Source organism: Protopterus annectens, chromosome 10.part0, assembly GCF_019279795.1.
Source record: "Protopterus annectens isolate FY-2018-M chromosome 10.part0, PAN1.0, whole genome shotgun sequence".
NCBI classification, from domain to species: domain Eukaryota; kingdom Metazoa; phylum Chordata; order Ceratodontiformes; family Protopteridae; genus Protopterus; species Protopterus annectens.
Genome location: NC_056744.1, coordinates 1,368,097,683 through 1,368,111,712, shown reverse-complemented (window position 1 = coordinate 1,368,111,712; position 14,030 = coordinate 1,368,097,683). Strand labels below are relative to the sequence as shown.

General features: G+C 36.3%; 1 protein-coding gene across 1 annotated transcript in view; it reads right to left on the bottom strand.

The window, feature by feature from the left end:
- The window catches only part of LOC122814279 (receptor-type tyrosine-protein phosphatase C-like), a 2,027,173-nt gene that overhangs the window by 1,537,226 nt on the left and 475,917 nt on the right, over positions 1-14,030 (bottom strand). Inside the window, exon 12 of the mRNA XM_044086870.1 lies at positions 8,039-8,143. Coding sequence (XP_043942805.1) covers positions 8,039-8,143 — 105 coding nt within the window. The remainder of the gene's footprint in view (positions 1-8,038; positions 8,144-14,030) is intronic.

Here is a 14,030-nt window from a genome sequence, read left to right as displayed (position 1 = left end):
ACATCTTCAGAATCTCATTAAGGAGACTACTTTTACTAATATATTGTATAATTTCAGCTCCTACTTTTTCTTTATGACTACTTGTATACTAATATATTGTATAATTCAGCTGCCATCTTTTTCTTTATGATGTATTGCAACTACATTTTGTATTGTACTAATTGTATCTGTATATTTTGCACTATGTTATGAATGAATGACCTCTCTGATTATTCTCTGTACTGCATCTGCAATGTTCATTGTATAAATTAATTTTTGTACATGTAATTTTATTTGTTTCCTCAGAGCTTATCTCCCCAGGCCTCTACTGAAAATGGACATATATCCAGTTAGACTAGCATGGTCAACAAATGTAAAATAAATAATAAATAAATAAAACTATGAACTTATCAACCTATGACTGATACTGTATGCTGGGCTTTTCTAAAGATGCAGTGCATTCGCACAACAGTTTTAATATTTTCTGGAGGGGGAATTTTTTCTCTTGCCTCTCTGTGCAAAGTGATACTGTCAGTACTGTTACTTTAATTATAATCAGTGATGAAACTACTGCATTTTGGTATAGGCAACACTAATTTTAAAGAACTGGTGACCTGCACAGTTGGCCAAAACCAAACAGGATTCACAGGACTGGAATTTAAACAGCTGTGAAGATCTCAACTTCAACTAAATGTCTGTAATAATACTCATCAAAGCATTATGTTGTTTCATGCATTGTAAAGCTGTTCCCTTTTTACTCCAAGAGTAGGATAACAACAGTCTATCAAGCAAATCATTCAAAATTTATTTTGGAAAACAAACAGTAAGAGAAATACATATACACATACAGACTGTTACAGAGGTTCTACATATAAGTCTTCACCCACACCAACGGTTATACATTTTCCTGCCTACTCTCTATGTCAAACTTGCAGATTTACCTTGTCTGTTTAGAAAAAAAAGTAATCCACTCTTACTTGTTTCCATACCTCTCAACCTCTCAGTGCAAGAAATTTGGACAAAGCCAAAACTAATCAAACCAAAACTAAAAATAGGGGCAGATTTTTATTATTGCTCTTGTGAACTTAGAAAGTTGCTAAAATAACTAGTACTGCATTTAAATGTATTTTCTGAAAGTTGTGAAATTGGAAACTAAATTGTTTGTCATTATTTACTGACTTCAATTCTCAATTATTTGCCAGAAAACTACAAATTTTATGAGGAATAGACCAAAAACTTGAGGCAAAAATGTGGACATGTTGCGAAAATCTGGACAGTTGAGAGGTATGATTGTTCCAAATGAGTAAACAATCACTGCGTAGAGATTTCTAATGTCTTTCCTAAATATTTGCAGTACTGTTGACTGTCAAACCTTTGGCTGAATTTAATGCTTATAATGCTGTCTGTAATCCAGGATACCAGTACTGTATCCAGCCCTGTTGTCTTCCATCATACACGCTTAACTTTTCTTGTGCTTTTCTTTACCCTTGCTTTCCCTTAAAACTAGAAAAAAATATCAGTAATGGTACCCACTTTTTTAACAAAGCTACCTTAATTATTTTATTAAAAGAAGGGCTACAAACTAGTTCTGAAAGTTAGGGTAGTATGTTATAAAACAGGGCACAGAAGCAGAAACATAAGGTGTACAAAATAGTGATGTGACAGTACTACTGTATGGTACAGAAACATAGGCAGTGAAGGCGGAGTAGTTGAGCAAACTAGAGGTTTGGTCATTGTTTGATTAGTGCTCTACGATGGTAAACAAACTTCAATAAATAAATAAATTAATTAATTAATTAAAGAAGTTACACAACAGTTTGAGCAATAATGTTGAATGATACATTTACAAATGAGACCATGTAAACAATAACCATACCACATGAGAATATTGTAAACAAAGCTAAACCCTTGGTTTGAATATAATGTCTGCATCAGTAATGTAGCCAACAAATATGAGTCCACTTTTTAAAAACTGAAAAAATAGGGTCCCATTCACGTAGTCAAACTTTTACAAGTTCGAAATTCATATGGTCGAGACCATATGTTCAAACTTGTAAAAGTTTGACCGTTTCAACGGAAATCTCCATAAGGGGAGGTTTCCGTTTTTTTCAATGTAATGCGATCTCGGAGTTGGTATATTTAAGTAGCGAGGGGGGTGCAGGGGGCTCCACCCCCCCCTTCTTAAAACCTTCAAGTAAGTTTTTTTTTTTGGTTACATTGTCGAACTTTTAAAGTTCGAACATATGGTGTTGACCATATGGTGTTTGAACTTTTAAAAGTTCAACAACATGATATAGACCAGAAAAAATATACCCACTTGAAGACATCTTACAGATAACATAACAGCTATATCAGCCGCTTGTATAAATACAGATGTAAGCTCAGTGGAAGGAATACTGCTACAACAACTGCAGTAATATTCTGATTTGCTTAGATATAATCAAACCAAAGGGGAAAAAAATGGTAACAAAACTGAAGAGGGAAATCAAGCTAAATATTCCATAAATTAACATATATACTAAAAAGGCCATGGTGGTGTAGCGGTTAGCATTGTCCCCTCACAGCAAGAGGTTCTCCCATTTGATTCTCGGCTGGAATGCCTTCTGTGTGCAGTCTGCATGTCCTCACCGCGGTCGAGTGACATTTAAAAGACATGCAGGTAGGTGTGTGTAAGAATAGGCATGCCTTCTTTGAAGGTTGGGTATCAGGCTAGTAACTCAGCACCGTAAAAATCTACTGCCAATCATCAGCAGACCAGAGTTCCGCTGTGGTGACCCCTAACAGGGAAAAGCTGAAAGAAGAACATATATACTAAAAAATTGCATTTTGCATTAAATAAATACATGTAAGTCTGGCAGCAGAATAATATAAATCAAAGCAGAGCACTCTGAGTAAAGAAGAGACAGGAAAACACTAACACCTATACAGTTTCATCTATACATAAATTAGTACTAGGCTAACTGTCCTTATGGGCCGCTTTAAGCCCAGTTAACTAGGCGATGTTAGAACCAATCCCTGTACCTTGTGTCTGTAAGGTAAACAGCTCAACAAGAATTGCTTTTAGGGATAGAGGGAAGACCTGAAAGATACTTTTCTTGATGCTGAGACTTCAGTTTACTCTTCTATTCACAGTACTTTAGCTATTTTGGAAACAGAAAATAAAAATAGGGATCACCTGTAACAGGTGTATCCAAAATCTGTGCCTTAATTTCTTCAGGTAGATTTTCAGGAGTAGGCCAAGCATGCCTTCATATGACTATTCTAGACAATGTTGCACTAGATGTTATGTCTACTGCATCATAAGCACACTTAAGTACCTAAAGACCCAAACATTCGGAGGGTTTTATCGCTAGCAATTAAGTATCAGTTCAACTTGGAAATTTGATGGCCTGTTGACATTTCCTAACAACTGTTAAAAAAAACTTAACTTTGGTAAGAATAAGCTCGAAATTAGCCACAAAATACTACCAGAGGTTACTGCTGAGTAAAAGTTTCTCCAGGTAAGTGGGCAATACTAACACTCAGAAGAGTAATAAAAAATTAAGAAAATGTGCATAGCTCATCATGAATGCGGAAGCCATATGTATACCTATAATAGTCAACTCAGGTACAGGCCTTCATTTCTGGAAGGTAAGAAACCACGACTTCTGTGGTTTCAGTCTGATAGGAGAACTACATTACATTACACTATTAGAAGGAATGCCAACCAATTATGGATACTAAACTGGAAGTTTTATGAATGTTACTGCAGAAGATCTGCAGTTGCATTTCAGAAAGGCATGGCAGCAATGAGAAATACATTATTATGTACTCATTAGCATATATTGGAATCACATACACTGTCACTCCTGACCAGCCCAGTATTATCATTAGCAATGGCACCTCTCCTACACACACACACACACACACACACACACACACACACACACACACACACACACACACACACACACACACACATACATGCATACAAACACACACACACACACACACACACACACACACACACACACACACACACACACACACACACGCAAAAATCTCAAACCTACCTATACCACAAGTACTACAGTAAGAGTAAATGACTGATCTCCATGTTTTTACAGTGGTCACTTCCCCCGATTAAAATTCTACTCTGTTGAATGATTCAGAATCACTCAGCAAATCAAACAAGGAGCAGCAGACATTTCTGGTAAGAGTACATGGCTAATTAACATTACCTGCTGACATATTAACATGCAGCTCTGTTAACGTGGCCACTCTTGGTACTGAGGCTCCCACAAGGAGGAAACCTCAGCAATAAAGTGTCTCTAAACTAGAAAAGATTGGCACAATAGGGAAAACTTTCAAGTAAAGGTTTCCTCATCATGCTAAGCCTTTCTAAATCCAGGCCAGTATCTTTGAAGGGGTTCAGCCCCCTGACACCACTTGCACAGACAGTGTACCTCTGAGACATCATTTAGTTATATTTTATAACTCTAGGGGTGTGTAGCCATAGAGAGAAAAACATATTCGGCATTCTTCTTACCCGGGACTATGTGATCTCAGAGTTAGTATATGAAACCTTTAACGGTTTAGAGGAGATAGTCATCTTAGAAAACCTTCTAGTATTTTATATTAATGGTTTTAGTTGTTTTCATATCAGTTATATATTCAAGTTAAAGTTCAGCAAATTATGATCCAGGCTTTGCTGATTTCAGAATTCAGTGAGGTACTTTGTTGCATACCGGTATTATGTGAGTCAAGTTTATGTATAAAACCCAATATAACATATGGTTCATTTGATAACGGAATACTGGTTGAGCTATTCTACAGACAGGTTCTTCACCATCAATCAAGTATACATTGATATTACAATTTACTTCTTGCATATAGCTAGGTATATGCCATTATCTGTATTTATGAAATGGTTTGTCATGACAGTTTTTCAAACAGATATGCAGCATGCACGTCTAGCAGTCACAATCCAGACATGGAATTTGATTAAATTATCAAGCTAGAGTCTAAAATTGTTATTAGGCAGGTGATCCATATTCTAAGATCCACAAACAAGAAGTTAAAATTACTTGATTTCCTGCAGCTCCCCAACCATTTGTGCTTGTTGCAGCACAAGTTACAAAACAAACATATGTCTCATCTTAGTTTAGGTACTATAATTTTCACAGTAACAATGCTTAAAATATAGTTTAACTTTATCTTTTTTGAGATCATTCACCCAGGTATACTACTGGAGTCTATTTTAAGGGCCTTGTTATTTCAGTTTATAGAAGAATTACAGGGTATGACTGACTACTGCATGATTTACTTTACTATGCAGCTGATAGTCTTATACACTATATAGTCACAAAATCCAGTAAATTCTCAAACAAATTTATATTAATGAGTAAAGTCAAACCCTGTTTTTCTCCTCTTCTACCTTCTTCCTAACATTTAATAATTAGTCTTGTAACTAAGACTATCACTAAACCAAACTATATTCAATGTATTGCTTAAATCCCTCAATTCTGATGTAAATTATTGCACTTAACTCTTACTAGAGTGCATCTATTTCACCTTTTTAAGAAAGATTATGTTCTATGTTAACTTTCTGAAGTGTCTTTGATCTCTGAAATGTTATACTGTATCATATGGTTTTTAATCCTTTTTTTTACCATGTGATGATATATATATTTTTTTGTATACGTTTTTGTTTTTGGTTGTATTTGTGTGGAGCTTTTCTCCCCGGGCCTCTACTGAAAATGGATATATATCCAGCTAGACTAGCCCGGTTAACAAATGTAAAATAAAATAAATAAATAAATAATAAATAATAGGTATGACTCACTAGGATAGCTCAGTCTTAATGTTAACAGGGCAAAAGCTTTCCTTTTCTGGATATAGTACAACCTCCTAATGTAGCTTCTCTGATGAATGTATAGACAGCTGAGTTTTCTACAGAAGGCCATATCAGTTTGTTTGAAAATTATTTAATAATATGTTTCTTTGAAATGTTGCAAAAAAACTTGTAAATTTGGGTGGCAACTCCTCAGCACTACATGAAAAAGGGATCACCTACAATTCACAATTAAATACTGCCCACCACCAAATTCATGACACTTGGATTCGTTTGGTTGTCTGCTAGTTTTAGTACCACTAAGACTACTGCTATGGTTCATTTAAGTCTTTAACAGTAAATACAATCCTTTTTAAGATTTATCTGTATAATAGACATTAAAATGCATGTATATATTTAATGTATTAGATTTAATGAAGTATTAACAAAACTATGTTAGGAGTTGCCACCCAAATTTACAAGTTTTTTTGCAACAGATCTCCTCAAGAAAACTACTTTTTTTGAACATCTCTTCAAGAAAAATCTTGATGATTGGATAGTAAATAGGAAATTCACCCCGGGGATCACCTCTGTGGCTCTGCTCAACAGTGGCACAGAAAAATCATTTTCTTGGGTGGCAAAAGCCAGGGTACCCTTTTGGCTGGGCTTGTATAGGCCCCAGGGCCGATAGCCTAGTACCTACCTATGAACCTATGAACCTATGTAACTGAGTGACTTTTTTAACTACTAATCATGGTTGAATTTTGTATTTAAATTTGTAATTTCTTACAGCTGAACTAGCTCTGTCAAGGGATGTCACAGTGGTGCAGCAGTAGGATTGTCGCCTCACAGCAAGTGTTTTCCCAGTTCAATTCTCGGCTGGAGTGCCTTCTGTGTGGAGGCTGCATGTCCTCCCTACGTTCAGGTGGGTTTCCTCCGGTTGATCCGGTTTCCGCCCATCTTACAAACACATGCATCTGGAGCATTTCTCCCCAGGCTTCCACTGAAAACTGGCTTTGTTCCAAGTCGGACTTTCCCTGTTAACAAATGTTAAATAAATAAATAAGAGAAGAAAGTGCTTAACTATGATTACAGGTTACTGAGACATCAAGAAGTGTTGTTAAGTTTTAACTAGTAAATTTCTTTCCTGGTACATTGCTGGTTATTAGCTGTATATTGTAACTTACAGTAGGAGGGGGAAGAGCAACAAAGAATTATCTTGGCATTCACAACAACAGTTTATGTGGACCATTTTGTTAAATGCATTGTGTAATTTCTTGAGTGGTTGTTGCCAGCATATCTGATGTATAAAGACAACTGACCAGAGCAAGACCTTGCCTGGTCTCAAAATATAACATAAAATTGTACATAATTAGGGATAACTTTTAGCAAACTTGTCATATAACTAACAGTATTGGCATGGAAGGTAGGATGTCTTACTTTTTTCAGAGTTAACCCACCCCTTTACTTGAATTTAAATAATAATAAAATCAAGGAACACACACGGAGTGAATGCTTCCGCTAGATAAAACAGCCACCACCAATTGTATAACAAAAAGATTATTAGCGTAAGCAAAACAATGAAGGGGTAAGCCGTTACCATAAATATACAGTTCTGTAAGCACAAAATGTTTTTCCAATCCACGATATTCAATTCTATCCACTCTGTTATAAATACTGCTTTTGTAATATGACCTGTTTTTTTTTTTTTTTTTTTTTAATAATCTTTTTGTTATGAATTTAAATAATACATGCTTTGAGAACTTGCTTAGAGATTATCCCTGTGCAACTTCCTTATATCATTTGCTATACACAATCATTTGTTCTTACTTCTTTAGTGAAAACTGCCCACACACATTTCTGGCTTGCCTTGTCACCAAAAATAATCAATCCTTACTCAAATAATAACTAAATGCTGTCAACTGATGCAATGACACTGGCATATGGTACATCATTTAACCTCAAAACTCAGAAGTAACAATCATCTAAACATTGCATAGTTATGACTATCTACCTTGCTTTATCATTTCCAGGTAGTTAGTGAAACTTGCGTACATAGTTGTTAATAACATTTGGTTGATGTGCATCTAAACTACAGCTAAAATGCAACAAATGTAAGCCAAAGTGACATTTTTCCTGATAATACAACTTGTAGTCAAGTACAAATCAAGGAGAACATGGTTCCTAATACTCATTAGGCAAACTGAGATAATGTATGATTGCAGTAACTGAATGCGTGTTAGTCACCTTGTGATGTTGATGCATGGGTGGTAGAAGTTGTGGTGTTGCCTGTGGTAGCCACAGCAGTTATAGACATACTGGAAACATTTGTGAGAGCAGTACTGGAAACACCTACGAAGAAATGATCAAGAACAGCTAGTTACTCAAAATTTATGCTTTGCACATGTTATTTAAATACACATCTGATTTAAGAAGATATATGTTGATTTCATAAAGACACCAACAGAATGGTTTGGAGGAAAGGTATATCTTGCAAAGGATAACTCTGCACTTGAACAGACTCCCCATCCACATTCAGGAATCTTGCAATACCTCTGCTCTGGAACAGACCCCCCCCCCCCCATCCACATAAAAGAAAGTTAATCTGTATCTATATTCAAGTGCAAATTGCATATATGGATGGGAAACAAAAATATACCCCAGGACTGCCCTCTGTACTTCTAATGGAGAGAGGCAGTTCTTAAATGCTTTATCCTATGCATGGGACCCCTTAAATTATATATTTTATGAACTCAGTTATTCTCATAATGGGAAATATATAATTATTGACCATGGGATAGGTAAGGCCTATCTCTAACCAAATGGGATAGGTTAATTTAGTACAAAAAAGGGAAACTGGCTAGGTTAAAAATGCCTCACAAGGGCATCTAGCCAAGTACTTTCCTACAAACTTATGAACCTGTGAAGGATATTGTAAGCTGGACTTTTCTAAAGATGCAGTGCACTGATACAACAGACAGTTTTAAGATTTTTCTGGGAGGGGGAAATTTTCTCTCACTTCTCTATGCAAGGTAATACCTCCAGTACTGTTTTAATTATAATCAATGCTGAAACTACTTCATGTTGGTGTAGGTGATACAGCAATTTTAAAGTATTGGTGACCTGCACAGTTGGCCCAAAACCAAATAGGAGTCACAGGAACGGAATTAAAACAGCTGTGACGATCTCAACTTCAACTAAATGTCTGTAATAATATCAATCAAAGCACTGAGTTGTTTCATGCATTGTAAAGCTGTTACTTTTTTACTACAAAGAATGGGATGACAACAGGCTATTCAAGCAAAGCATTCAAAATTTATTTTGGAAAATAACCAATGAGAGAAATACATATACACAGACAAGTCTTCACCCAAACCAACAGTTATACATTTTCCTGCTTATATATTTCCTACTCTCTATTTCAAACTTGCAGATTTACCTTGTCTGTTTTGAAAAAAAAAAGCAGTCCACTCATTTTTGTGTCCATACCTCTCAGCCTCTCCGTAAAAGAAATCTGGACAAAGTCAAAACTATTGGGTAAAGGACAAAGGCCCAAAATAGGGAAATATCTTTATTATTGCTTTGTAAACTCAGAAAGTTGCTAGAATAATTTGTACGGCATTTAAATATATTTTCTGAAAGTTGTGAAATCTAAAACTCAATTATCTGTCATTATTTATTGACTCCAACCCTCATTTACTTGACAAAAAACCCACAAATTTTATGAGAAACAGACCAAATATTTGATGCAAAAGTGTGGACATTGTGCGGAAATCTGGACAGTTGAGAGGTATGCTTCCTTCCAAATAAGTAAATCACCACCATGTAGAGATTTCTGATGTACTTCCTAAATATTTGTAGTACTGTTGACTGTCAAACATTAGACGTATTCAATGCTTATAATGCTGAATCTGTAATCCGGGATACCAATACTGTATCTATCCCTGCTGCCTTCCATTATACAAGCTTTAACTTTTCTTGAGCTTTTCTTTACCCTTGCTGTCCCTTAAAACTAGAAAAAACTATCATTAATGGAAGCCACTTCTTTAACAAAGTTACCTTAATTATTTGATTAAAAGAAGGGCTATAGCCAACTGGCTCTGAAAGTCAGGGTAATAAGTTACAAAAGAAAGGCACAGAAGCTGAAAAGTAAGGTGTACAAAATAGTGGTGCAAGCAGTACTACTGTATGGTACAGAAACATAGGCAGTGAAGGCAAAGCAGGTGAGCAAACTAGTGGTGATGGAGATTAAGTGCCTGAAATGACTGATAGGGTGCACGCTTTTAAACAGACAAAGTAATATTTATATTAGGGCAGAAGCTACAGTAGCTCAAATTGCAGAGAAGGTCATAGAGAAAAGATTACTGTGGCTGAGTCACATGTGCAGAAAATAGATGATTTGCTGAAGAAGATTTGTGAGAGACATGAAGAAAGTAAGAAGAAATGAGGCTGACCACCAAAGAAAAGGACAGATTAAGCAGTCAGGTGTGACTGTCAAGGTAGGTATGACAATGGTATTGAAACAAAAGCAGTGGCAACACTTGATGCGACAACCCAACACTATGCAGAAAATAGGTAAAATGAGGCTGTCGGTGATTGCTTCACTTATTTTATACTGTACTTGTTAAACACTGCCTTTAGGGAGTCTGCTCACACATCTGCTCTAAAAACTTCCCATGCCTGCATGCATATCTACAGGAAAACAGTGACGGTGAAGAGCTTGTAGGGGAAAGATCAGGGCTTTTGTCTCTCCGACGTTTATATAGTGACACCTGTCTTGCTTGAAATAGACTATCTGGGCTTTCATACGCATTGAATACACTGTCAAAACATGCTGGAGGGATAGGTTCCTGACCCAGAGACTCCCCAGACTCTGGAATAGATTGCCCATACATGTAAAGCAGAGTGCCTCTTTGGACCTCTTCAAGAGGAACCTTGACGATTGGATGGGAGAAAGGAAATTCACCCCAGGGATCACGTCAGTCACCCTGCTAGTCAGGGGTCCAGGAAAGTAAATAATGTGGGAAGAAATAGCCAGGGAATTGTTATGGCTAGGCTTGTATAGGCCCTAGGGCTGATAGCCTAGTACCAACCTATGAACCTATGAACCTATGAAGAATCTGTTGAGACTAGCTGAAGTGGAGATGGAACAACAAAAGGAATGCCTGGAATGTCTGTTATCTGGTTGATCCACAAATGAAGTGCTTTCTTCACAAAAGGCAAGAGAGGAATTGGAAAAGATGGAGGTTGGCAGTGGTGTGCCCAAATTAATATGAGATACTATTGAATCTTGAAGATATGGAGTCTTGCAAAAGGAATGTTTAGATTGTGCATGCCATGTACCCCAAACTTGTCAAAATCTCTCTTGTTGAGGTAATTTCTAGATTTCAGAGTGAAAGAAAGAAGGTTATCAGAAATATGCTGGAAGTATCCAAGAGAAACCCAAAAAGACTTAGATTTTGGGAAGGCTGATGGGTAGATTTACTTACATTCAGAAAGAAGCCTAGATGAAACAAAGACTTGATCACAAACTGGAAATCTTGCAAAGAGTTTGGACTGAAAAGGCCTGGATCAAGAAATCATTCAAGTAAGGATAAATGTGGTTACCTTGGGGTCTGCAGAATGCACCGATATGAGCTAGCAAGCTTATGAAAACTATTGGTGTGGTATACAGATCAAAATATATGAGAGAGCTAGACTCTCCATTCATGTGAAACAAAAGCTATTCCCTTCAGCCTATTCAAATGCAGTTTTGACCAATGGATGGAAAATTGAAAATTCACCTGTTGTTGCAATTTATTTATTTTTTTTGAGTTTTGCATAAAAGGGAACAGAGTTGGAAGGGTAGTTCCTCTGAAACTTAGGAATGCTGGAAAGAAAAAAAAATGTTGGAAATATTGCATTATTTCCCTCCTTTCTTGTAACTTTTGGATGATTTTAACAGAAGCTGGTTCAACCAGAGTATGTTTGTCTAAACAAGAATCCAGAAGTTTGGTGTTAACATCAACATGTCAAGACCAAAGATTCTGCTTAATGGAATCACTCGCAACCTATGTGAAAAAGTTCAGCATATTCTGTGAAGCAGATTTATGCCTGGTAATTAACTGCACAGAAAGACAAGATGGCAGAAGTGTATTCTTTCTGTATTCATCCATGACCATAAATGCCTTTATCATTTACTAAAGCATTAGAAGAAGGCACTAGTTAAGCTGTATTATATTCCACTGAAACCACTTTTGGATTATATGATGAATTTCTGTACAAATATTTAATAATGCCAGGTACTTTATGAACCCCTTATGATTTCTTAGGCCTAAAGGGGTTGTGATTCAGGTGCCAATGAAGCAGAAAAGAAAGTGCCCTCCTAAGACTCAAAGACAGGAGGAATTTCAGAGGTATTTTGAAGATACATATGTAATAAGTCATAGTACTTTTTTTGGTTTGTATATCAGACGCTTGATTTTTTTCTCTATTGAAGTGTTCCAGCATTTTATGAATAGTATCACCAAAACATAACGTTTCTTGTAAAGAGTCAGGAGACAATTAATTTGCTACTTCTGTGGGGGGACTAAACCTTAGAGAAGTAGACCAAATACTCGTGTTCAAAATATGAAGATAAATTATCTTCAGAGGGAAGTTCTCTGTCTTTCCTTTTTTGAGGGCTGTAAAGTAGAATGTGGAGTAAGAAAGTAAAGAGGTTACATAGAAGTAAGGGCTTTAAAACACCCCTGAGAAAATTTGAACCACTTCTGTTGTGGAGCCCAAGCAGTAGAGCTGATAGAATAGGATACATGCTTTGCCTTTAGGTTTCTTTTCTTTGTTGCTTACACAGAAATAATGTGAGGAGGAAGTGACTCCTGATGTACCCCCATAAGAATCCCTGGTACATTTTCTCACCCAAGGATCTGTGGAATACCTCTGGTCCCTCGGAGATAACCGTCCTTGGTTCTCCCTTCATGGACTCATCTGCCAACTGATCAGCTGGTAAACACATGTTAGAACCCTGCTTCTTGTTGCCCTCCTGAGGGGTCCCAACAGTGGGAACAGGAGCAGTATTTGAGCTACTTGTGGAGTAATCATGGACTTCAAAAGAGTCTCCTCACTTTGACTGACAGAAAAAATGGAGAGCTAGTATCTTCTTTCACATTTTTTGATCTCTTTCATGGCTGCTGAGGGATGTCTGTGACAATCAACTTAATTGCCCTTCTATCTTGTACTAAAAGATTCAATCATTTATCTTCATTGCAAAGATAAGAGAGGCTAAATTACTTCTAATTGTTTCAGATAGAAAAAAAATGGCAAATTTTACACAATTTCTAATTATATTCATGTCCTAGATACAGCAAACACTCTTGAGTTGAGAGTATTCATATAAGGTATACTAGATGACGTGAAATAATAGTAATTTTCCACAAAAAAACAAAGAAAAGAAGAAGGCTCAACAGGGTTCTTGGCTGCCCACAACAAATGTAGCTGGAAATGTGGTTGACAGACATGCAATGTCATGTGCTGCATCCCTTGTGTACCAATATGCAGTTCTGTGTATATATAATAGGTCAGACCTATGTGGCGAGAAGGAGGTGCCTATATTTTTGTAGACTGGCCAGACATATGGTATCCTTGACAGGATGCGTCCCACTAGTAAGCAATATTGCAACAGTGATCTCTGACAACATTGTAAGCACTGTACGCTCAGAAGAATAAACATAATGCTGAAAAATAAATATTAAGCCCAAACATAATTTAAAATGAAATAGTTCTTCAATAGTAAAACATTTAATATGAGATAAAATATAATGCTAGGATCCATGACAATAATGGCTCTGAAACAAATAATCATACCTTTGCATATAATATACATCTGTAGAGAAAACATGTATATATCCAGCACCATGAAAGTGTGCAAGAAATATCTGTATGAAGCTAAGAAAACAACTGCATGAAAAGAGAAAGGCTGACACTTCAGTAAGAAAAATAAATATTCGATCACAAAACAAACTTATTATAAATGTATGATTTTTTACAGATTTCTCTAATTAAACAACTAATTGAATTGCTGCCTTACAAAGTTCAGTAAAAGTGACTAAAATTCAAAACCCTTAGTACTACTGAATTAGCATTTAAATGTTTAGCTACACTTGAAACTGCATGTACGAAAGGAGTCAGATCAAGTATGTACAGTGGATGTAAAAAGTGTACACACCACTGTTAAAAGGCCAGGTTTTGTGATAGAAAAAAA